The 26,154-nt window shown below is 45.9% G+C and overlaps 1 protein-coding gene across 5 annotated transcripts in view; it reads right to left on the bottom strand.

Annotated features, from left to right (window-relative positions):
* Nucleotides 1-26,154, bottom strand: part of LMX1B (LIM homeobox transcription factor 1 beta) — a 141,600-nt gene that overhangs the window by 55,409 nt on the left and 60,037 nt on the right. For 2 of the 5 annotated variants that reach the window (XR_014493916.1, XR_014493918.1), the window contains exons 3-7: nucleotides 11,249-11,481; nucleotides 10,706-10,884; nucleotides 8,687-8,764; nucleotides 8,525-8,591; nucleotides 6,742-6,882 (exon numbers count right to left, since the gene is read on the bottom strand). Coding sequence is in view for 2 of the 5 variants with exons in the window: in XM_083375166.1 (XP_083231292.1) it covers nucleotides 1,228-1,385; nucleotides 6,721-6,882; nucleotides 8,525-8,591; nucleotides 8,687-8,764; nucleotides 10,706-10,884; nucleotides 11,249-11,481 (877 nt within the window). In the remaining 3 variants the exon portion in view is untranslated. Of the gene's footprint in view, nucleotides 1-293; nucleotides 1,386-6,720; nucleotides 6,883-8,524; nucleotides 8,592-8,686; nucleotides 8,765-10,705; nucleotides 10,885-11,248; nucleotides 11,482-26,154 lie in introns of those variants that run through there. The other 3 variants (XM_083375166.1, XM_083375167.1, XR_014493917.1) reach the window with 3 other exon arrangements.

Below are 26,154 nucleotides of genomic sequence, written 5' to 3'. Positions count from 1 at the left end.
TAACTGAACTGCTTTGGAAAAAGAATACCATCAATGCTTGCAGTTTGCAATTATATGAAGGATAAAGGGAGGGAAAGGGTTTTTTTTTCCCCCATTGAGGAAAAAGATCCAAATGAAAGCCGTCTCTAATTAATGCGTCTTGCAGCAAGGAACTGTGGGGTATCGCTGCCAAATCAGTATAAACAAATGGGAATCACCAACAGATGACTGTCAATCAAGGCTAGCAGAGCTAGGGGTGAAAACATCAAATTTGGCACTGAATTATTTCATCGTGGTTTGTTTTTTTTTTAAAAAAAAGTTTTAACACACCCAGAATGGAGAACAACCTGAAATAAATTCAGATGCTCCAGAATGTCTCTCGCCCTACTTTTTATAAAATCGCTTTTTCAGGTAAAGTTGTCATGAACAGCTCGTCTAAATTTGCCTCCCCTGTTCAGCATCTTTTTTTTTTACTCTTTCTCTTCCTCTCCAAGAAACGTCATAAAATTATGACGACGTGGCCCTGATTTCGCCTTGCGTTCATTATTTTCTCTTCCCCCCCCCTCTCCCTCCTCTCCTCCATTCCCACTCCCCCATTTCCAGGCAGTAGAGCGACTCTAACTTAATGCCCCCAGAAGTGACCAGTTTGGCTTCCGTTTGGTTTGATGGAGAGGAAAAGAAAGACAAAGAAAAGTCGAGGGGGAAACAGGGAATGTTCCTCTAGGAACCACAGCTTGGTCAATATGTCTCACAGTCCTGAGGCGGGAAGATGGAACATACAGAACAAAATTGGGACAGTCCTCTCCAATTTCTTCCTTCAGCTTGACCAACTTTTGCATCGTGGGCAGCCGGGAGAAAACGCCACACCGTGGAAAGAGATCTCTCAAAGCAATGCACGTGGGAAGCGTTTGCATCCATCACGATGGGGTTCGAGAAGAAACTAACGGCGTCTCTTGGTCCAGCCTTGGTGACCTTGTGGTGTTTTGGGGGGGGGGGTTGAGAATGATGTGTGGTCCTTTGGTCATTCTGACTGAGGATTCCTTGCCTGTCTTAATGCTCCTGTCATCCCAGGTGACCAATATCAGGTTGGAGAAAAAGAAGAAAAATATGGCTGTATGAGTTTGGGGGTTTTTGTGTTTTTTTTTTGTTGTTGTTTTGTTTTTCAGCTGGAAAACAGGAAGGAGTTCCTTGCAACGTTGGTTCAGGAGAGAAGTTCAAAAGAGCCGGCTGGTTTACCCCAGTTGCTTTTCATGAAGCAAAGTAGGAACTCTGCATAGAATACAGCCTATCGATGGGGTTTCCTATCCTGGCTTGCATGGAGTTTACTTCCGAGGAAGCCAAGAAACAGTCACTCAAACTCGTTAGAGAAGTGTCGCTGTCAATGTCGTGAAAAATGGAGTCGTTTCCTGATGGGTGATGGAGAGAAGAAAAAAGCAAAAAACAGACAGAATATAGACGTGTTAATAGGCTGGGATGACTGCTCTAGAGTGCTATAATCTTCTGAGATGATCTGATATGTCCCAAAGGTGTTTTTTTTTCAAAGGCAACTTGACTTTTTGTTTTTCCTTGAAGACATTTTGCTTCTCATCCAAGTTCTGAAGGAGCTTCTTGAATGAGAAGCGAAAGGTCTTCAAGGAAAAACAAAGTCCAGTTGCCATTGGGGGGGGGGGAAAGCACCTTTGGGATAACCATGACCTAGATGACTGAGAATCTCCATAGATGCGATCCATATATGGTTTCACCCATGCAAGGAATTCACAGGACCGCAGCGTTCCCAGCACACCCATGTCCATCAGCGTTAAACTCTTCCCGTACAACGGAGGTGTACCGTGATATGGTTCTTTTCAGAAGGTAGGAGGAGATGCTCACGAGGTAAGCTTGGGATTTTGCCACCCAACAAACGTTGGCCTCATTCTCAGTACATGAGAATCCTTTTTGAATGCAAAGTATTCTGACTGCTGGTGGGGAAACCGGCCATTGACAATATGTGCTGTGGTCTCATTTTCCCAGATGGACAGGAGTGTGTCTGGTTTAATGAAAAGAAGGATTAGAGGTCCCATTTGTGTTGAGGGTACCATATATAAAGCCCTCCCAGATTGAAAGGAGAGCAGTATCCCAATGTTTGAGGGGCTACCACAAAAAGAGGCGGTCAACCTCTACTCCAAAGCACCTGAAAGCAGAACAAGAAGGAATGGATGGAAACTAACCAAGGAGAAGCAACCTAGAACCAAGGAGGAATTTCCTAACTGGGGGAGCCATCAATTAATGGAATAGCTTGCCTCCAGAAGTTGTGGGTGATCCATCACTGGAGGTTTTTAAGAAGAGACTGGACAAGGGTTGGTCTGAAATGGTAGAGAGTCTCCTGCTTGAGCAGGGGGTTGGACTAGAAGACCTCCCAACTCTGGAAGTCCCTTCCAACTCTGTCATTCTGTTACAACCGGGAGAAGGTTAATGAGACCGATTCTTCTTCCTGTTCTAACTTCATTTCTCCTCCTTCTCTTTCTCCATCTGTGAACTTGCATCTACACTGAACTTGCAAATGGCATACTCTAGGCAAACTCGATTCATAGGATTTTGGCAATATCAGAAATCTAGTAATATCTGGGGAGCTGGAAATATTCCTGCTTCAATTTTTGCATCACTGCAAACCTGGATTGACGTAGCCAACTTTTGGTTAAGGCCTTTACTAGCTGCAGTGTAGGATTTGTGGACCCAAGAGGAATTTCTTCACATGATTCCCACATCTGGATATACTTCTGTTCCAAAGAACAACCGCGAATAGCAAACTAAAGCATTGGAGAATTTTTTTAAAGAAGCCTATCTTAAATCTCCAGGGTGTTGGGTTTCTGGGAATAATAAGGACAACAATAACAATAATACTACTCAGATGCCCTGGGTGCATTTTGAGCTGTCATAGTCTTTTGGAAGGCTGTGCTTTCTCTTCAGCTGCGTTGATCTTCTCTGCTGAAAAATCAAACTAATTTGCACTTGAAGAATCAGATGAAAAGGAAAAAAAAAGCAGGCTTGGCTCTTTGCTGGAGCTTTTAATGGTACTATGATAGCATCATTGGGCGGGATGTAAGAAATGGTTGGGCTCTCTGCCAGTAAATTGTTTGCTTTGCAGTCTACAGCATCTCAAAAGAGTTTGAAGAGACAGAGAAACAGGGAGAAAGAGAGTTAGATAAAGAGAGGGGGGGAAGAAAAAGAGAGGGAAAGAGCAAGAAAGAGAGAGAGAGAGAGGTAGAAAGAGAGAGAGAGAGAGAAAGACTGGGAAAGATTCTTTTTTATCTGAGGCACAAAGGCTGGCAAAAGAAAAAAAGATCCTGCATTCCATCAGGGGAAACTGTGGCTTTGAGGAATGTCAGGATCGGGATCGTGACAGTGCCAATAAAAGTTGCCACTGGAAGGAAAATGGAGAGGGATTGCAAGCAGGAAGAGGAGAAACCCAGTGTTGGGGGGGGGGGGGAAAGGTGGGGTTTTTCTTCTTCCATTTTTCACCTCTTCCCCCAATGCAAACTTGGCTAGACTCCCGAAGGCGCGTTCTGTTGATCCCCAAGGAGGAGGACTCTTAAAACAGTCAAGGATAGTTCCCAAAGCAGAATAGACCCGGTTAGTATCATTTTTTTAAAAAATTCCATTTATATCCCGCCCTTCTCCGAAGACTCAGGGCGGCTTACAAGCTTAGCAGTAGCCTTCATTCTATGTATATGCCTGCTTATTAGGGCTTTCACACACCCCCAAGCGGCATTATTACAAAGTCAGCTTAATTGCCCCCAACAATCTGGGTCCTCATTTTACCTACCTCGGAAGGATGGAAGGCTGAGTCAACCTTGAGCCTGGTGGGACTCGAACCTGCACTAATTGCAGGCAGCTGGTGTTACTTAAGGAGGCATCAGCCCACTGCTCCACCAAGGCTCTTGCCTCCCGAGACAGAGCATCCAAACGAATGTGGCGGACTACAAGTCCCATCCTTCCCTAGTCAGGTAAGGTGCACGACTGAAAGAGGCTGACGGAGGGAGTTGCAAGTGGGTTGGAAGAGGACTTGAGCAATTCCACAGGGGGCCTTGGAGGACTGCTGGCCCTCGGCGCCCTTTGCGACAACTTGGAAAGGAAGCAGAAAGATTTGGTCAGCTCTGCTCAGAACTCTACAAGTTCTTCCTTCCAGCCCCAACGACCATCCTTGTTCTTCTCCTTTAGGTCTGTTACAACGCTGGAGGACGGGTCCTTGGCTCTGCTTTTTTTTTTCCTTCTCCTCACCACTGCCTTTTCCTTGTGGGTTGTTTCTTCGACCTGCATTCCTGCCATTCAGGGCGGCAAACATCACGCCGGGTTGGAGGCAGCGAGGAGGTTTTTCCATTCTTAGAAAACGCTGCCTAGAAGTCTGATGCAAAGCTATAAATCACAAGGACTAGATCCCTGAAATGATAACTTTACACTGTTGCAACAGGGCCTTTGGAAACTGCAACCGTTGCAAAACTAGGGAAGAAACCTTGCTACCTGCTGTTCAATTCTTAGATCAACAATACAGCCTTTTCATTCTTTTTTTTTTCTTTTCTTCCTGGAACCTCATCTTTCTCTTTTCGAAGAGGATCCAGAAAGATCCCCGTTGTTGAGCGGCTACAAAATACGGAAGCTGTTTTGAGATGGGAAGGAGGGGATCGGGAATAAGTGAAGACCTTTTCAGCGGAGAAAACTGATCGTGGGGTGTTTTTTTGGGGGGGTTATTTTTTTGCAGACAAGAGTTGCTTTGGGGAAACCCATCCAGGCGACCAATGTCAAACCTGAATGTGGCCATGATGTCAGTTGATGTTAAAACGAGCAATAATAACTAGATCTTCCAGATCTCCAAACGTCATCCTGCTCAAGAGAAGGACCTAGTTCTTTGATCTGCTCCAGGAACGTGGTGGGCTTGACAGAGAAAGCTTGACTCAATATTAGACCTCTGAAATTATTCAAGGCAGGCACGCAGCAAGATCTCATGTGAGACACGACTTGATGGCTGAAGGGTAAAATATGAGTAGCAGAACCTCACCCAGCCACAGAGTGTCCCTTTCAATTTTTCCATGCCACCCATCTGGTGCCCCCAGTTTGGGAATCTAGGCATTCCAGCCCACATACCATTGTTGTGAGTGCGATAAGAGCTGTTATCAATTTGCATACTAAAAAGCTCTGGATGCAAGAGGGTAAACCAGCTTTGTGCCAAACCACATCTGATGCAGCCTTCTCACTGATGTGGTCGTGAAAAGACAGGTCTTGGGATTGCAAGCCCCCCCCCTACTTTCTCCAGTTCCAGGCCTCCTTAAAATAAGAAGCACATAACTAGAATAATGCGGTGGTTTAACTCTTCACGGCTCTTTCTTTCCCTGGCTTCATAATAGATACATACTGTATATAGAATAACAGAGTGGGAAGGGACCTTGGAGGTCTTCTAGTCCAACCCCCTGCTAAGGCAGGAGACCCTATACCCTTTGAGATAAGCGGCTGTCCAGTCTCTTCTTGAAAACCTCCAATGATGGAGCACCCAGCACTTCTGGAGGCAGGTCGTTCCACTGGTTAATTGTCCTCACTGTTAGGAAATTTCTTCTTAGCTCTAGGTTGCTTCTCTCCTTGGTGAGTTTCCATGCGTTGCTTCTTGTCCTGCCTTCAGCTGCTTTGGAAAATAGGTTGTCCTCCCCCCCTCTTCTTTGTGGTAGCCCCTCAAATGTTGGAGCACTGCTATCCTGTCTCCCCTTCCTTTCACTAGACTAGACACACACCCAATTCCTGCATGTGTTTCAACCTCAAAACAAAACAATGGCCAAGCTGGGATTTTCACTGAGGGCAGCTGATCAGCTATGGAACCCATCTGAGATCTGGTAGACCAAGATCCACACCTAACACTGCACAAGTGCGAGAGATTTCTTCAAGAGGTCAATGGTTGAAATCAGTAGCCAAAGCGGGAGAAGCAATTGTTCCCCACACCCTTTGGGCTCCACTGATTCATTTATTTACGTCTCCCCTCCTCTTCTTCCTTGGCATGTGGGAGGGTGATGGCAATCCAAGGAAAAACAGCCTTAGGAAATGCCAATTGCCCTGAAGGCGATAGCAGGGCTCTCTCGAGTGCTATGGCTGCTCCAGGAAATGAAAGAGAAGCTAATTTAATCCCGACATTGGCCAATGGGGCGTGGAGATCTGGAGGAACAAGTGGAGGGAAGGAAGGAGGAAGAACAGAAGAAGCTTTCAAATCCTATAACACTCTCACTACCACTGACTAGTCTACTGTGTCTTCAGGTCCTTTTGGGGAATGGGTGGGATTAAGACGGGGTCACTGATGAATACAGAAATAGGAGGCGTTTGACCTGTCCATTCCTAGGAGCTCTGTTTTGTCAAATCCATCTGGAGGCAAGTAAGCAAGGAGAAAAGGATTCTAATAGATAGGATATTGGAATTTAGATTTCTATCCTGCTTTGTTTTTAGGAGATAAAAGCAGCTTAGATAGCATTTCTCCCATTTTTCTCTCTCTACAACCTTCCTTGCAAAGTTGGGCGGGCTGAAAGCAAGCATCGAGTCTAAAAACACCCAGCGAGTTTCAGCGGCCAAGAGTGGACAGACAGGTGTTTCTGGAGTTATTTAAGCATTGCACTCTATGGGCTCTCTGGACACTTTAGCGCCCTTCCAGATGTTAACAGGAGACCTCAGAGTTTCAACAGAGGTCCTGAAGGTCTTACATGACAATGGCAGTTGGTTCCCAGGGAGTCTTACCATAAGGATTCATGTGGTCACCTGGCATTTGTGGCGGGGTGAGACCTTGCTGGAACGGATCGGTGGCATAAGTGCTCTGCTCCATTGCTACAATCTGTTGTTGCGGTGGGGCAAGGGGTGTGTACGATGTCATTATCCCTTCCATCCGATTGGACATTACTTCTGTAGGACAACAACAAAACAACTTCAACTAATGCTTGCCTTGCCGTCAACCTACCAGAACTATTTATTATTATTGTTCGTCGCACCGTCAGCCAGATGTTCAGATTGGATCCAGCATTTTTGTCCAGCTACCAAATTCTTCCCAAGGACCTGGGATAGGCAGATGTGAATGTGTGTTAAAGGCATCATCACAGGATGTAAGCTGTCATGAATAAAGTTGCCTTTTGCAGTTGACTGATGGGGATTGTGTCAATGCCAGTGGTTATTATTGTTGTGGTTTGCAAATTCAGCCAGACGTTTAGACTGGATTGGCATGTTTATCCTTCTGTTAAGTCCTTCCCAAGGACCTGAGATAGGCAGATGTGGAGGTATTCAAGGTACCATCACAGGATGTAAGCTGTCAATTGCCTTTTGCAATTGACTGATGGGGATTGTATCAATGCCAATGATGTTAACTATTATTATTATTTATTAAATTTATAGGCAGCCCAGCTCACAGCTGCAGAGATTCTGGGCAGCAAACGGCACTGTTTTCAACCTTAAAAAAATAACCATATTTGTTAGGACTCAACAGCCTCTTCATACATCCCAAGAGGCAACTGGACTTTCTTGTTTTTCTTTGAAGACGTTTCACTTCTCCTCCAAGAAGCTTCTTCAGCTCTGACTGGAGGGTGGGGGATGGGAGGATCCAGTCAGAGCTGAAGAAGCTCCTCGGAGGAGAAGGGTGATTTGAAAACAGTGATTCATTCCTGCAAAGATGGAGAGAGAAGTTGCCAGCTCTTCTCTTCGCCTCCACTCCCACGGCTCCCTCTGACGTTGGGCAATGCCTGTCTGAGGATGGTTGCTGCCTCTCTCATCCATATGCAAGAGTCGGTGTTGCGTCCTCACACGAAGGATTTTGCAAACTGGGTAGGGCAGAGGCCCGGTGTTTGTCCAGTCTTTCTCCTGCAGCATTTTGCCAGCCCTGACTGGCGCCTGATGGTGCCAGCACGGCCCAAAGCAGACAGGGTGAACTGAATGCCAATTATTGTCAGGGTGCAAGAGCTGAAAATATGCCAAGACATATTCTCAGAAAGCTACCTACCCTCCCTTGGGAAGTCCAGCCCAATATTTATTCTGGTGGAACATACAGGATCTGGGCAGTTACGCTGCTTTTAAAATGGGGGGTGGGGGGCAAGTGGCAACCCCTGGGCATTTTCAGCCCTGATGTCCATTTTTCTAAAATAGGTTAACTTTCTGTCATGGGCTGCGAGAACAACCTTGGGAGGCAGGAGGAAGAGCTACTTATCAGGGTATTGGTGGCTGGCTGCAGGGCAAGCTATGAGGAGCAAACTCTGCCCTTCCTACTAGCACTGATGATGTTACCTAGTTGGGTCAAGAAACGTCTACAAGAAAACAACCAAGTTCAGAGTGCACCAAGGACCCAACAGTCCTCCTCCTCCCCCTCCTCCTCCTCACAAACCCCTCTCCCTTCTAGCACTGATGATGTCCCCTAGCTGGGTCACGAAACATCTGCGAGGAAACCCCCCAGCTCAGAGAGCACCAAAGACCTCACAGTTCGAGCCGGAGCTGCAGATATTCCATTTTATCAATGAATCACCAACCCCAAAGCTTTTCAAAACAGCTGCAGGGATGGCTTTACCTTGGCCAAGCCGCTGGGAATTTTGCTGTTCCTGCTGCTGCTGATGCCGCCGCGCCAGTTTTTTCATCTGCGAAAAGGAGAGAGGGTCAAAATCAGTTTCGTTTCTCTCCTGCGTCCTCCGTGGGCGCAAGCGCGGCTTCGAGGGCCGTGTTGAGGTCTTACCTTCGCTCTCTGATTCTGAAACCAGACTTGGACTACGCGAACGCTGAGGCCTGTTTCAGCCGCCAGAGTCTCCCTCACCTGCAAAAAAGAAGCCAAATAGAGAAAATCAAAATTGCCACCAAAGATCCTCCAAAGATCCTCCCTCTGGGACGGTTTGGTCCTGATTGCCAAGAAATTAGAAGGGGCGTGCAAAGAATAAAAAAAAAAAAAGCTTCTGCATCATCTTCATTTCCCAAAGCATAGACCGTCCTCGGCTTACGGCCACAACTTAGGCAGACGTTTCTGTCGCTAAGTGAAGCAGTGGTTACATGGGTTTCGCCCCATTTTATGACCTGGCTTGCCAGAGCTGCTAAGTGAACCGCGGCACTTGTTAAGTTAGTAACATGGTTGTTAAGTGAATCTGGCTGTCCCCATTGGCTCTGCAGTGTCTCTGTCGCGGGACACTGCACCCGTCGTAAGTATGAGTCAGTTGCAAGCATCTGAATTTTGAGCAGGTGAGCAGGAGAGAGCTGCGACGGTCCTAAAGTGAGAAAAACGGGCTTCAGTCCATTTTTTTCAGTGCCGCTGGAAATTTCAACGGTCGCTAAACGAACTGCCGTAAGTTGAGGACTACACGTCTGAAAGGCATCTGGAGTCTGCGACTGAAACCTTCCAAGGCTGCAAGATCGATTTTATTCTTCAGTGTGTTTGCCAACTTCTGAACCAGAAAGCTCGGCTTAGTCTTGGCTAACACCAGCTTCTGTCTACTCACGTAGGTACAAACATTGAGACTTGACCGTGCTTGTTGTTGGGAAGCATTACAACATTACAACACCGACTGAGCGAGCTAGTGAGCTCTACAACACTATTCCGTCTACTCAGGGAATGTAGAAGTTGAGATTGTCCTGAAATTTGCCAACTGGCTACTGGGAGAAATGGGGAAGGAAGTCCATTTTAATTAGGATTCGAAGCTAGGATACGACTTGGGGTGGTCAGCTAAGGGTGAGGTGATAGAAATGTTCCAATATTTATTTATTTATTTTATTAATTTAATTTGTATACCGCCCTTCTCCCGAAGGACTCAGGGCGGTGAACAGGGCAATACATAATAAAAACAAGATACAAAAATTAAAAATTATTAAAAAGTAATTAAATAGCAATATTTCAGGGGCTGCCCCAAAGAAGGGGGTCAACCTATTCTCCAAAGCCACAGAAGGCAGGACATGAAGCCATGGATGGAAACTAGTCAAGGAGAGAAGCAACCTGGAACTAAGGAGAAACTTCCTGACAGTGAGAACAATTAACCAGTGGAACTCCTTGCCTCCAGAAGTGGTGAATGCTCCAACACTGGAAGTTTTTAAGAAGAGACTGGACAGTCATTTGTCTGAAATGGTATAGGGTTTCCTGCCTGAGCAGGGGGTTGGACTAGATGACCTCCAAGGTCCCTTCCCACTCTGGTATTCTATACTCTGCTGTAAGCTGAGAAACAACCCTGATGCCAAATGAACCAGCTGTCTTGGTGGTGACAGCAAATTGGAGGACTGCACAAAAATGGCCTAATCCAGGTTTTCATCCTGCTAATTCCAGCTCAGTGGATTCCAATGAATCAGTTGGTCCTTCTATTAATCAGACTTCCTTTTCTTCTTTCAGCCTTCTAAGTATTCCAGGAAAATCCTTTACAATTCCAGCTGCAGATGTCCTCCTTGTCCGAGATAGGGAATTTATACTTTTATCTTCCACTAACAAACTGGATATCTGGAGGGCCACAAATCCAAGGGAAATAGCTGTCAACTACAGTGGGATGCCTGCCAATTTTTACCACCCTACTGAAGGATCGTAGGAGAAATGGCAATTGCAGGACAAGAGAGGATGGGGGGGTGGGGGGCATCAAGCTGGACACATAAGCAATGTGTCTAAATGATCCCAGTTGTGCCTGGGATGGCGTTAAAGACCTTCCGTGTGCAAAGCAGGCGTTTTTGTCAAAGAGTAGCTGCACCAATGATTAATAGCCAAGATTGGACGGATGAAGGAGAAACTTACCTTCCTACAAGGCTTGGAAGATACTTCGAAGGAGGCCTTGAAAGCTCTTCTCTGCTGGGTTGTGAGGATTGTCCGTGGCCTTTTAGGTCTTCTTGGGTCTTTCCCGTCATCACCGCCCTTCCCGGGGGTCATCTGTCCCTTAGCTGGTTTGATGTCCCCATCCTCATCGTCACTTTTCACTGTTGATATATCATGCAAATATGGGAGAGGATGGATTCACACACCGCACGGAGCTACGCTTGGCTTGGTTAAAGAACATAACCTCCGGAGTCCCTTCCAACCCTATTATTCTGTTCTGTTATTCAGGTGTATCCATCCCATCAAACCCAAAGGACGTCTGGAATGGTGTAAGATCTCCTGCCACTGGGAGAGGGTTTTACCTTATATGAAAAATGTCATCGCAAATGTTAATAAGAAATGCCCCGAGCTCAGAGCTAGGCAAAGGTCCGTCTGCTCCAGCATTTTGCACCCCTCGTTGGCCAACCGGACACATTTTTGGAAGCCCACCAAGCAAAGAAGGCCCATTTCAGAAGGGGCCCTCACCTGAATCGGAGTCATCCGGACTGACGGAGCTGAGCAGATCTTTCTCCTTCTCGTAGTCGCTTTTACAGAGGAGCTGGCCTTCCTTCAAGACGAACTCGTCCCCTTTGCGCAGTTGCCGCTCGCAGACACAGCAACAAAAGCAGCCCAAGTGGTAAACGCACTCCAGCGCCCGCATGACGAATTCTGTGGGGGCAATTTTTTCCATGCACCCACTACATTTGGCAGCAAACAGTCTGTGGGAGAGGGAAGAAGCAACCAAAGAGAGACGTGTCAGGTCCTTCTGCACCGGGGGAGGGCGGGGTGGGGTGGGGAAACAAACCACACACACACACACACACACACACCATTTCCTGAGGGTCTAGGTAGGACAACTCGCAGTGGGACTGTTCAATGCCGTATTAATCGTTTTGTTCAGGCTTGCCGCTGGCTGATATTGAAATTATTTATTAATTTTATAGACCGTCTTGAGTTGGGCAACCTCTTCATTGTGCGATAAACAAAGCAAGCAACTTATTTCACTGGAAAAAAAATATCTAACCGGTCAGGGAGAGAAAAGAAGAAACAGATCAATGATGGGGGAGTTTTGTTTTTTTTCAGGCAAGAGAAAAACATTCTATTAACCAGGAGGCTGAGAGTTCTAGTCCTGCTTTAAGCGCAAAACCAGGGGGGTGACTGTGGGCCAGCCGTTCTGTCCCAGCCCTAGGAAGGAGTCAAGAACTTCTGGAGAAACCTCGCCAAGAAAAGCAGCCTTGTCTAGTGTATCGAAGAGAAGGATTGTGGGGGAGGGGACAAGATAACCGTCTTCCAACACTTGAGGGGCTGTCGCAGAGAAGAGGGAATCGAGCACCAGAGAGAAGGACAAGGGGCAATGGACGGGAGTTTGTGAAAGAGAGACCCAACCTAGAATTAAGGAGAAATTTAATAGAATAACAGAGCTGGAAGGGACCTCCGAGGTCTTCTAGTCTGGCCCCCTGCTCAAGTAGGAGACCCTAGACTATATCAGACAAATGGTGGTCCAATCTCTTTTTTTCAAAGCCTTCCATTAATCAGTGGGACGGCTTGCCTTCCGAAGTTGTGGGTGCTCCATCCAAGAAAAGATGGGGGCACCATTTGCCCCGAGTGGTGTAAGGTCTCCTGCCTTGGACAAGGGGTTGGACTAGAAGGCCTCGGAGGTCCCTTCCAGCCCGAGGATTCCAGGTTGGAAAAAAGCTAGCTCGTCTCTCTGGCTGACCCAGCAGCAGGAGAGTGCCCTTGGCATGGTCTGCGGTGCCAGGATTCAAGCCATCTGGCCACGTTATATCATGTCCCTGATTTATTGCCTTCTGGTTCCTTATCTCGCTTTTAAATCCACCCTGCTCTGCCTCCCTCCCAATCCTCCTCGGCGGCTGTTTACTCTTATAATCAAGCCCTAACAACTAACCTTTACCGTTTCAATCGCCTCACCCTGGTTTTTAATTTCCTCCTGTTTGTGGGGCAAATAGATTGTTAACGGTTGTGTTATAGCTCACCGGCTGAGATAAGCACGGTTTGCCATCCGCATTAAGCAAGGTTCAAGAGACTGGCTAAACAGGAGGAGGTTGTAAAGGCAGGAAGAACTGGGTGCCTCTCTGCTTCTTCGATGTATCCGTATCATGGGACGAATTAATCAATTGGGGGTGTTAATTGATCGATGCCGCCTGGGAAATGAAATCACGTTTTCTCTTCTTGATGTTATTTTCCAGTTCACAGACAGAAAACTTAGGGTAACTTGATAGGAAAAAAACCTCTACCAACACCACAGTGGCAGGTTTCCCACTGCAAACAGCCACAATCCTTTTTCCTCTTACGGTGGTGGCGCGGCTTATCTCTTTAATCATTATTGATTTATGGCCAGAATTTCGGTGCTAAGTCAGTGCTGTCGTAAGTCGAGTCACCAGGAGACCAGACTTGATTTTACAATCATTTTTTGACGGCAGTCGTTGAGTCGTGTGGTCATTAAGCATATTGCACGGTCCCCAACAAACCTTTTTTTTTGCTGGAAATCGTCAAAAAAAAAGGTTGCAAATTGTGATCAGATGACCACAGGACAAGGCAACGAGTGGGTTGCCAAGCTCCTGAACTGTGATCGTGTAATTGTGGGGTTGGAGGAATGGAGGAAGTTAAGAAGCATCTCCGTCCATTATTATTCCATTTTTTTTTTAAAGTTTGGGAAGGTACAGAGAGATGGGACTGTATCTCCAAACCCCTCCAAGCCTGAGACAAAACAATCTTGAGACTTTTGGGAGAATGTCTCCCATGTCCTGGTCTGGAGACTCCAAAACAAAAGCAAAAGCAGAAGCCTTAACTGAGTGATCACCTACTTTGCATGGAGAAGGCTCCATATCTACCTGCCAACCTCTCCGCAAATAGGACTAGGAAGCCTTCTTGCCTTGGGGCTCTTCCCCACAAAGCCTTGGCACCACTCCTGGATCAATAGTGATCGCAACCCCGGTTCTCCGCGAGTACCTCAGCCAGTTTTCTTCTGGCTCAGCTGCAGCGTGGTTCCCATTGGCGAAAATCTGTTTTGCGATTTGAGATTCTGGAGCTAGGCAGAGTTTGGGGTGGGTGGGAGGTGGACTGGTTCCCCACCAGCAGGCACCCACGCCAACCCTTCTTGCCTTCCAGACCCATAGCTTTCTCCCCTGCCCGCAGCTGCAAAACCTCTCAGGGGCTATTTTGTAGACAAGTCAGCTTTTGTCACTTCCTTGCTGGCGATGCAAACATGACAAGGCAAGGATGGGAGATTGTGGGTGGGGCAGGGTGCTGGCTGGGGCCTGTTTTTGGCCACCCTGGTTAACTGGCTGGGCTTCTTCTCCTAATACCTGCAGTGAGGACAACTGGAGGATTTGGAAAATGTTTGTGGAATCCTAGCGGGGGAGGGGGGCTGTATCAAATTGCCTTTGGGCTAGCCCAGGGGTAGGCAACCTCGGCTCTTTTATGACTCATGGACTTCAACTCCCAGAATTCCTGAGTCAGCTATGCTGACTTAGGAATTCTGGGAGTTGAAGTCCATGAGTCATAAAAGAGCCGAGGTTGCCTACCCCTGGGCTAGGCAGCGCTTCAAATTGGGGACTCTCTCATTTTGATATAGAATCCAGGGCTGTCGTGGCTAACAGCTTATTCCCCACTTCAGATGAAAGATTATCAAAGAGAGGTCCAACCTAGAATTAAGGAGAAATGTCCCTAACCATGAGAACCACTAATCAACGGAACGGCTTGCTTCCAGAAGTTGTGGATACGCCATCGCTGGAGATTTTCAAGAAGAGATTGGACAGCCATTTCTCCAGAATGGTATAAGGTCTCCTGCTTGAGCAGGGGGCTCGACTAGACGACCTCCAAGGTCCCTTCCAGCTCTGTTATTCTGTAAATATATCACAGAACGGACTCTATATACAGTTATAGTCCTATCCTGCCCAACGGTGAGAACAATCAACCACCTAAAACTTGGAGATGGCTCCCCACACCCAAATGAGGGGTTTCTCCAAAAGGGTCATCCCAAACTTGCAACCCAACAAATCACAAATTCTGGTCAATGATCTGTCTCCAGTGGAGGTGGGCATGTTTTTCACTATGTCTTCCTCTAGCTTGGCAACCACGCCATCTCACCCCACCAGCCGTGGGAGGAACATCCTTTGGAAAGCTGTCATTCACGCAGGGGAGTGTGACGTAGGAAACTTAAAGCTGCCAAAGTTCACCAACCACGGTTGCTATTTCCGCTGCTCAGGGACTGCCTTCGGTGCAATTCCAGCGGCGTTCATAGCTCCCGATGGCTTTTATTTATTTATTTTCAGTGTGTTGCATCTTGAAGGTTGGTACGGTGGGGTTTGGCTGGCAAGAATGAGTTAGAGGATGCAAGGATAATGGCCCTTTTCTTTCCAAAAGGGGAACATTAAGTAGAGAGGAGGGGGTTGCGGATCCAGCCAGAGGCTGGCATAAAACGACACAATAACTTGCTACGTGGCCTTTGCCGAGATGCTACGCAGGCGATCCTCGTGCCTGGAGTCCATCAGGAAAACCGTTTAGTTGCTGATTTGCAAGGTAGAAATTTCACTGTCCTGCGGTGTTAATGTTTGTTTTTTTCCAGCGGGGGGTCCCTTGCCAAATTCCGAACTCATCAACACAATCTTTTATTAATAACCCTCTGAAAAGCTTCTGCGGTGGCGTTATTGCAGAAGGCACGCAAGGCTGGGAGGTGACATCCATTATCGAGATTGCAATGGGGGGGCGGGAGAGGAGGGTGTCCTCAGGGGTGGGAGGAGAGGAGGGCGAGATAAAGCAAACACACTGGCGTTTTATAAACAAAATGTTTCATGTGTTACAGCTCCTCGCCTCCCCCTCCCCCTTCTTCCCGGGGAAACAGTGGGGTGCAGGTTAAAAAACAACAACGAAACCCACTGGCAAAGATGTGCCGTTGCCAGTGGAAAACCCTCCTTCCGTCTTTTGATTTGCTGCTGTTGGGGGGAGAAAGAAGCATTTTCTCTCTTCCTTCCCCCCCCCCACTCACCCGCACTCCATTTCCTAGGTCTCCAACAAGCTTTAGCTTTCCTCTGTCCATGTGGGCTCACTCTGGGATCCTTTCACAAGATGGCACAGGCCATTTTGGATTGTGAGGGTGAGAAGGTAAGCCTGTGAGGTCCTCGTTGCTCTCTGAGCTTGGTGGTTTTCTTGCAGACGTCTCGTTACCAGACGAGGTAACGTCATCGGTGGAGTGAGGATGTTACCTAGTTTGGTAATGAAACCTCTGCAAGAAAACCACCAAGGCCAGAGCTACTGCATATGGACAGACAGCAAGTCACACTGATGATGTTACCTAGTTGGGTCATAAAGTGTCTGCAAGAAAACAAAAACCAAGCTCAGAGAGCACCAAGGACTCCACAGGCCAACCCTGAGCTACAAATATTCTCTTTTAGCGAAATATAAATTTGGATAATGATGGCAAGGGTTGACCAGGGACCTGTGGACTAGATTTGAGTATCTTGATACTGCCCCATTGCTGAAGTCACTGTTTATGTTATGCTTCCTAGAAGCCCTGGCGGCGCAGTGGTTAGAATGCGGTATTGCAGGCTAATTCTGCCGACTGCCAGGAGTTCAATCCTGACCAGCTCAAGGTTGACTCAGCCTTCCGTCCTTCCGAGGTGGGTAAAATGAGGACCCAGATTGTTGGGGGACAATGTGCTGACGGTGTAAACCGCTTAGAGAGGGCTGTAAAGCACTGTGAAGCGGTATATAAGTCTAAGGGCTATTGCTATTGCTTTAACAACATTTTATATCCACCCCTTCCTCTGGAGGGAGCTCACCAACTCATCCTTACCATTTCTGCCACCCAAATCACAGATTTTATACTGGATTTAGGATAACGTGCCTGATTTTAAATCTTGGAAAGTACTAAATCCAGCTTGAAAAATAGAGAAACCATGGGACCTAGAAGCCTTAAACTGCTCACCTGCTTCGAGGTTCCCCTGTTAGGGTGTGAAGAATATTGTTGTGGGCAGTTCTTAATTAATTTAATTCAGATCTTTAATGAAATGTTGATCTATATTTCCATTTAATTAAATCAGGTAATGTTTTTCTCCTGGCCCCACCCAGCATGCACTCAAAGACAAACCCCTTCTTCTGAAAATAGTTCGGCACTATACTTACTTACATCTATACATATCCAAGTCACCCATGCCCCTTTAAAGTACACCTTTTCTACTTTAAATTATACACCAAACGATAATGTTTATAGCTCAGGGTTGAAATGCGGGGTCCTTGATGCTCTCTGAGCTTGGTGGTTTTCTTGCAGATGTTTCATGACCCAAACTAGAAACGTCTGCAAGAAAACAAACAAGCTCAGAACACCACCATCTCCTCCTCCTCCTCCTCCTCCTCCTCCTCCTCCTCCTAGCACACCCCACTCCCTTCTATCACTGATGACGTTACCTAGCAGGGTAATGAAATGTCTGCAAGAAAACAATTTCAGAGAGCACCAAGGACCCCACATTCCCATGGATATCCATTAGATCCAAGAAGTTAGTCTGTCTCCCTCACCCTTTGTGGAGATTTGGGGTGAGAAAGGAGCAAACTGTAAACAGCTGAGAACTAGGGCTTGCTATATTTGAGCAATGCACCCCAAAGAAATAAAGAAGAAGAAAAAGAAACGGGGGGAAAAAAACAAGGATGCAAAAGGACTTATGAAACTGGGACCACCGCTTCTTGCAAATGAAAGTCCAAGCAGATCGTGCTTCAAGTATTATTCCTTGCACTAATCAACACTAAAGGACGAAGAACAACCAGGCTTTTTTTCATCCTCTCAACATCTGTGTTTGCTCTGGAGATTTAGCGAATTGGACACTCTGCACCTGTATTTGCAGATTTACCGATAAGCCAGAAGATTTTAAAGTCAGCCAGTGCACCTTTCACGTAAAACATCAATATTGGCTTTAAACAGCCCTTCCATTGCTGGATCACAGAACACAGACTGAACGAAAATCCAAAGCTTTGGCAGTTACTACAAAATCAACGTTTAAAACAGATTCGCCTTTCTTTTACTCCGAAACAGAACTGCCTGAAAATCACCCACTTCTATAAAAGCACAGCTCTCCTAACAAACCAGAGCACCCAGATATCCTGCATTTGGCTAGGAATTTTCCCTGGAGCAAAAACATAAACCTTTATGATACTGTGTACCAGGAATTTCCCATCGAGTAGTCTACTGCCGTTGTCCCAACGCAGCTGGGATGGAAGCTACGTTTAATAAACACAAATCTGTTCCTGGTGGAATTTGCTCCTTCCTAGCAATGGCACCACTAATGACAAACTGATACACTATGTCCCAATATGGACTGATATGTGTGTGTATTGTGTTAGCTTGGATAAGGACATAAAACCAGCTTCGTTGGACTTGGCTAAAAGTCCTTATAGCTCCCCACTCTCTGGTTGGGGCTGATCAGCTGCATTCCAGAAGCTCACAAACGTGCAGAAAAGATCCCTCCCTAACAGCTGGTATGGAAGTGCTCGGAATTCAGAAAATGGCAACAGGATTTAGAACTAAGAGGTGCTGATAAACTAATCTTGGCAAGGAAGTTGTGGGTGCTCCATCACTGGAGATTTTCCAGAAGAGATTGGACAACCGTTTGTCTGAAATGGTATAGTCTCCTGCCTGAGCAGGGGGCTGGACTAGAAGACCTCCAAGGCCCCTTCCAATTCTGTCGTTATATTGCAATATTGGTATAGGTGATCCAGGAACATGGAATTCCCCCATCTCAAATCTTATGAGAAATGAGGAAGTGAAACTCCATTTTCACCATTTTTCCATTTGGATGGTAGCTTTTTTCAACCTCTGAAACAATCATCAGGAAGGTTGTCCCCCATCTTAACTAGACTTAACATGTCTTGATTTTTCCCCCTTCCCTTCCCTTCCCTTCCCTTCCCTTTCTTTTCTCTTCCCTTCCCTTCCCTTCCCATCCCTTCCCTTCCCTTCCTTTCCTGTTCTGCCAAATTCCATACAACAGGGCTCCTACCCTGTAATTTTAATTTCTTACACCCGCCCCCCCCTCCCAAAAAAACCCTGGATACCTTCTTTGAACAGTTCTATGGCCTTACTCATGTGTGACGAACATCTTAAGCTTTTGGCCACATGCCTTGGCCAAAGCTCTTCCTTCTTGTCTCTGAACTGACCATAAGACCCAGAATCCCCCAAGAGAAAGGAACAAAGGCCAGGATCGCGCCCCATCTTCCATCTCCCTAAGCTGACGGTGGGCAGTCACTCTTGCTTTGACAAAGTACCTCCTCCACCTCCAAATCCTTATCATTAAAGGCTTAAGCAGCTTTTTTTCTCCCCCGCCTCCTTTTGGAGACAAAAAGAATACTGTTAATGGGGCACCCTACGAGAAAACCATCAGTAAACAGTCACTTTGATGAAGGACTGGGGGCGAATCGGGGTGCCTTGGGGCACATACTCACTGCGTTGGTCATGAAAGGAAGAAGGTAAGGTGTCTGCTGGGTCAGGAGACAGATCAGAAAGACAGGGGGATGAACCTCTCAAAAGACCTCAGGCTTTCCCCCTTACAATTTTCAAACAACTGTCCAGCCCGATGCATTCTTGAAAAAAAACATTCTCTCTGATGTGATTTTTCACACCCAAGGGAAGTTTCGTTCAAGCGCTCTTGCGGAGCTTAGCAGCAAGATGTGAAGGATTCAGTGTTGGAGCATTCACAACTTCTGGAGGCAGGCTCTTCCACTGATTCATTGTTCTAGCTGTCAGGAACTAAGGAGGAATTTCCTGACGGTTAGGACAATGAATCCGTGGGACAACCTGCCTCCAGAAGTTGTGAGTGCTCCAACACTGGAAGTTTTTAAGAAGAGACTGGACAACCATTTGTCTGAAATGTCTCCTGCCTGAGCAGGGGGTTGGACTAGAAGACCTCCGAGTTCTCTTCCAACTCTGTTATTATTCCAGGGGAAGACAAACAAATCCGTTGGTAGCCACGACAAGTTTCATCCCACCAAGCCACCTACTCATGGAAGATGGCTGCCTAGGGGATCCTGTAAAAAAATTTGCATTGCAATCTTGGGTTGACCCTGTGCTTTTTAGTGGGGAGGCTGGATAGTCAAGAGAAGACTGAAGGGAACTGCCTGGATTTCTAGCTCCATTTCAAGAGGACAAACCAACATCGGATTGGGATTATGAAGGTGAATCCTCACTTATCCCAGAGACATGGAGTCTTCAGTCTCCAAGTACATAAGGACCTCAGTTACCCACAACATGATTTACTTATGTTTGTTATCTAGTAGTAGGGGTGCACCTCTACCTTTTCAAGGACAATGTCTTCTGTGAAGGATCATCAGCAGATGGTCCTTTCTGGGTTGGGTTGCCCAACCTGTTGACTGACAGGCTGAAGAATCCTGATAAAGAAAGCAACTTTTGGAGTTTCCTATCCACCCTTTAAGCAAACAGTTCTCCTTATCAATCTTCCTCAACGCGGTGAGATGCATTTGATTCCTGTTTCGATCATGGCCACTCCTTCCACCTAGCCCTCTAAACAAGCTCATGCAAGCTTGACCCAGATCCACCATCTTCCTTGCCATCTAGGTCACCTACATTTTCCTGAGGACCCATAAGGTTGTCCATGCTTAGTACACGCAATGTTGGAAGTAGGGCAGGTAGTTTGTCTATACACGGAAGAACTGTGTATCGACAGAATTGTTGACCAGAGGAATGACTTCATGAGATGTTCCCAAGGTGCTTTTCCAAAAGTCAACCTGACTTTCTTGGATTTTTCTTTGAAAACATTTCCCTTGTCATCCAAGTAGCTTCTTCAGTTCTGCTTCTTGGATGAGAAGCGAAACATTTTCAAGGAGGAAAACCCAAGAAAGTCCAGTTGCCTTTTGGGAAACACCTTTGGGACAACCACGACCTGGATGATGGAGAACCTCCGTAGAGATTTTGTGAGAGGCTTCCTGTTTTCCTGCTAGGCATCAACCATTTCCCCGATACTTCATCTTTACCACGGCTGTGGCATTTCTTACTCATTATTCCTGCCCTTCATCCACAGAGTTTAAGACAACATTAATGTCCCCAACGATTCATTTCACGCTCGCAACAAACCATGGAGCAGTGAAGCAATGAACTCAAGGATTTGCCCTGCTATGACACTCCGACCATTAAACCACAGGAGCTCTCCAAAAGGAGTTGAGATCTTCTGCTTCAGATGCTTGTTGAGCAATTTGGATAAACCCAGCTCTGCTGGGATTGCAAGCTTGCCTCTTCCACGCTCGGCCCCGGATTCCCAGGAGTCTCAACCGTGCATCCGAGATAATTTATTCCCATTTAAAGGGACTTCCTTGCCTCTCGTCTCATAAAACTCTTTGCCCCAACATCGCCAGCTTCATCTTTGTTGTCACTCTGATGACTTTATAAACTTATTCACGTGATCTATCAGGGGAAAGCAGAAGAGACAGGACCCAATTTATGGGCCCATATAAAAGGCGTCTTATATTTAACAACTGCATTTAGCTGTGTTAACTGCAAGTCACAGTAATAAAGTCCCGGCACGTTTCGGTGCTAAATTAAAAAACGAGGGAGGGAAAAGAGGAGGGAGAGAGGGAGGGAGAGAGGAGAAAACTTCTGCTACTCAATAATACATAGACACTCGTGTTTTTTATTACTCTTTAATATCATGATTTCCATTTAGTTTATAAATAATTGTAGCTAACTAATGAAACGGAATCAAAAACGGCCTCCAACCTATTCCCCCAGGGCAAACTAAATTCCCCTTTTTAAAGCTTCTTAATCGCAGCCCAGTTCCTACAAAATTAGCATAGTAATCAGCTTTAAATTGAGCCTCTTTGTTTTTTAATTAAGCTCCCAGCAGGTAAAAATAAAACAGATTATTGAAGAATCTGCCAACCTTAATAGCCTAGAGCGCTTTTGACAATTAAAAAGATCATCGCACAGGGTTAACCCTTTGAAGGAGAGAAAACGCCCGCCAGCCATCCTTAGCCATTTTCCTGGGTTTGGCTCCTGCCAAACTCAGGATAATTGCTGGGGTCGGCAATGTCCTGACCATCCAGCCAACCCCATCCATTTGTCCACCAGAAAAAGATCTCAAACCTTCCTCTGATCTCAAAGGGCCAAGAAACTGTCAGTGATTGCATTACTTCTAGCCATTTTGGCAAGCAATGCAATATTGATCATTACTGACATGGGGTTGTCAAGAGCTTCAGACAGATTAAAGACTGGAACTAGATTTGACATCCTTTTGAACAGTTTTGGAATCCCCAAGATGGATTCTTCCATCTTCTCGTTTTATTTTGAAGCTCTGTTGTTGTTGTTGTTGTTGACATCCTTTCGAACAATCTTGGAATCCCCAAGATAGATTTTTCAATCTTCTCGTTTTATTTTGAAGCTCTGTTGTTGTTGTTGTTGTTGTTATTATTATTATTATTATTGTTGTTGTTGTTGTTGTTGTTGTTGTTATTATTATTATTATTATTATTATTATTATTATTATTATTATTATTATTATTATTCCAATGTTGAACTTACTGTCCTGGAGTTGACTGTGTCCAACCAGCTGCTTATTTCAAACATGGCGCCAGAGTCTGGATGGGTTTCGTCTCTGTTTTGGACAGTACGGAAATTAACCCTAACCCTCTTCAAAAAAAAAAAAGCCATTTTGGCTGTGAAAGCTGTGAGTGCAAAAGACTTCTGCCACCAGAAACTATAACTGCCTGCAGCCAGATACAACCTAGTTATCAATCTGGATTTCACTGACAGCGTACTTATTTCCACACACAGCTCATGCCTACATAATTAGGAGGAAAGGAAAGGAAAGGAAAGGAAAGGAAAGGAAAGGAAAGGAAAGGAAAGGAAAGGAAAGGAAAGGAAAGGAAAGGAAAGGAAAGGAAAGGGAGAGGAGAAGAAAGGAAAGGATTTTACTAAGTGCCTTCCTTTCATTATATCAACTGAAACCACGTCTTCATGGATTTTCAAGTAAGATTATCCTTTCCCTCAACAGACAAATGCTGCCAAGAAAACTCTCCCAAATTTTGAGGAGGGGTCTTCCTTAAGCCCTCTTACTGCTCCACAAGATTTATCTTTGCCTCGGGGGTCAGCCTGAGGTTGCTAGGGAAAACAGCTAACTAGCCTTCAGCTATGTTTGGGACTCTCCAAACTGCATTCAAGCTGGCTTGGCAGATACTTCAAATTAAGTGTCCGAGGACCGAGATGTTCCTTTCAGCTTGCTGACTCTTGGCATTCCACCGTCGTCCGGCTGAGGGATTGTACAAAATGCTGCTGAGAGTCCAAGCAGCTCTTGCCAAACAGAGGAGGTATGAAAGAGATGGGGTCTGGGTGCGAAGAAAGGAAATCATCTTCATTGTCTGGACCACTGTTTGCTAAATCAAGTTCCCTTCCCACTTTCTCTCCACAAAGCCAAGCCAGAAGATGTAGATAGACTGGACTACAACATCCATCAGCTCCTGCCAGCAGTGCTATTGGGCATGCTAATTGAGAATTGTCATCATCCAACCTACGTGGAAAGGAATTAGACCATGGAGGAGGAGGAGGAGGAGGAGGAGGAGGAGGAGGAGGAGGAGGAGGAGGAGGAGGAGGAGGAGGAGGAGGAGGAGGAGGAGGAGGAGGAGGAGAAAGATTCTGACAGAGAGAAGTTCCCTGAGGACGGGCAATCTAAATTGGATCCTGCAACTTTATCCATGGACACGTATATTTTACCTTTGTTCGTTATGAGTCCCTATTCATGGTCCAGAGTTTAGCAATCTAGGTCATTTTTTGGATTACAGCTTCCATGATTTCTCAGTGTTGGCCACAGATCATCACTAGGCAGAGGGATGTGACCCAACATAGCAGCCATACTAAGTTTCATATAGAAAGAAAGGCTAGAGGGAAAAGCTTTGATGGTTTTCCAATGAATTTGCTCAACTCCTTAGATTCAAGAGAGGCAGAATTGGATTCGACCCAATCGCCTATGACATCAATGTTTTCCGAGCCATGTTTTAGAGAACCAGGGAATTTCTCTGGAAGATGCTCAAGGATTTCTCCCCGAGAAGATTAATCAAGACAGTCCAATTTTTATTGAAGCCAGACACATATTTAGGAGCGAAAGAGAAGTTACAGCTCAATACAGAAGCTGTGCCGTATTCAAATCCCATCTATGCACAAGGGGATGAAGTCCTCCTGTTCGAAATCTTAAAATCTCTAACTTTGGGCCAGTCCTTCTCATTCAGGCCTGGGAAGAAGAAGGCAAAGGCAAAACCCATCCCGTAAATCTTGCCAAGAAAGCTGCATGGAGTTGTCGATGTAGTCTCAGGATGAACTCAAAAGACACACATACACAAAAGTCTGAAGTTAGAATCACGCAAACACACGGAGCCACAAGAAGGCCGTTAAACACAGTAGGAACGTGGCAGCTCTTGTGTTTATTTCATCCGGGTTTAAGGTTTAAGAAGGACTAGGAGTGACACAATAGCTGTGTTTGAGGGGCTGCCCCAAAGAAGAGGGGGTCAACCTCTTTTCCAAAGCATCTGAAGGGCAGGACAAGAAGCCACGGATGGAAATGGATCAAGGAGAGAAGCAACCTGGAACTAAGGAGGAACTTCTGTTATTCTATTTCGCAGTGGTGTAGGGGGCTGCTTCCTTGCGTCTCTGCTCAGAGCAAAGTTGGTTTTCTCTGACTGGATGCAGAGGCCTCGAGAGGCGAGGCGCGCATTCGGCTGAGCACTTTGCCATCTCTATGGCAACATTCACAAGCCTTGTAGCCAGCCGGCTGGCTGCCAAGAGATGGCACCCTTCAAAATGGACACTGCAGCTGTCCAAACAGTATCTTGTGTACCTGAGGTGGGAGAGGCCTCCTTGTTTACTCCGATCTAACAGAAGATACAATGCCGATTCTTCCCAATTTCATCGCCTGTGCTGCCGCATTCAACCCCTGTGAAAATCCCAAGGCAGCTGTGGAAAAGTATTGTTGGCCCAAACCAGTAAGCTGTCAACTCGCCGTCAGGGACAGGATCCACCTGAAATCTCCACCTCTTGGGCTTCTGTCACTGTCATTACCATATCCCAGCTCTTTGGGACTCTAAGTCGCAACCGTCACAATAGCTTTGAGAAAAAACTAGTCTGGGGAGGCTGGAATTATTCTGGCAGAGTTGGAAGGGAGCTTGGAGGTCTTCAAGTCCATCCCGCTGCTCAAGCAGGAGACACTATACCATTCCAGACAAATGAGTTGTCCAATCTCTTCTTAAATGCTTCTGGTGTTGCAGCATCCACAACTTCTGGAGGGAAACTCTTCCATTGATCAATTGTTCCCACTGTCAGGAAATTTCTCCTTAGTTTCTCAATCTCACCTTGATTAGTTTCTACAACTTCTGGAGGGAAGCCGTTCCACTGATTGATTGTTCTCGCCATCAGGAAATTTCCCCTTAGTTCTAAAGTTGGTTCTCTCCTTGTCTTGTCACACATCCCAGAATGTGTAGACAAGCTTCCTGCAAAACCCATCCAGAGGGTTGTACAAATCAGCTCAGCGGTGATGAAATCGGTGCAAACTAAGGCACAGGGATGTTGTAAGGCAGAGGTTGGTCAACTTTAGGATTCTCAAAAACCACACAGCCTAGAAATACTGGGAATCCCGCAATACCTGGGAAAGCTCTTCTATGTGACAAGAAAGTATCCAGAGTTGGATCCCTTTTTTTTATTTATCTAAAATCAGCCATGCACAACAGGTAGGTGTGTACACTCATACCTTGGTACTTGACTGCTTTTATGCTCATTGAATTTGGTACTTGACACATTTCAATGCCAAAATTTCGTCCTGATTTTTGTCATTTGTTTGGTGCTCTATGCACAAACTAGAACTTGTCACTGTCGGTTGCCTTGTGACTCGCTACCCTTTCCGGCCGAAACAAAGAGTCATGCGTCAATCACACAATATCTCTTGCCCTGTGCACATCCCCTTGCGGCCTTATCTTCGCTTCTGTGGTCGCTTTGTGTGTTTTTTTGCGCATTAAATTTATTTATGGGAAAAATCTGTTCGGTACTCATCACTTTTGGATGCTCTTCCCAGAACCAATTAACGAGAAGTACCGAGGTATCACTGTATGTGGTTTTGCACAAATGCAAATAATAATAATAATAATAATAATAATAATAATAATAATAATAATAATAATAATAGTCACCTTATTATGATTATTTTTAAGATCTTAGGAATAAGCTTTCCTTTCCTTCTAGACTGAGCATGCTCAGTGGGAAAGCAATCTATCGGTGGAAATGCGTGAACGAGACAACAGGCAACACTTTATTACTGAACCATTTGTCCTATATAAAAAAATCATCAAGCATCAGGGCAGGTGGGTAAGAAAAAAGGAAGAGCTTTGGGAGAGAACAATCA

This window comes from Vipera ursinii (assembly GCF_947247035.1).
Source record: "Vipera ursinii genome assembly, chromosome: 16".
Classification (NCBI taxonomy): Eukaryota; Metazoa; Chordata; class Lepidosauria; order Squamata; family Viperidae; genus Vipera; species Vipera ursinii.
The sequence above is the reverse complement of the archived record's forward strand: the minus strand, read 5'-3'. Positions and strand labels throughout refer to the sequence as shown.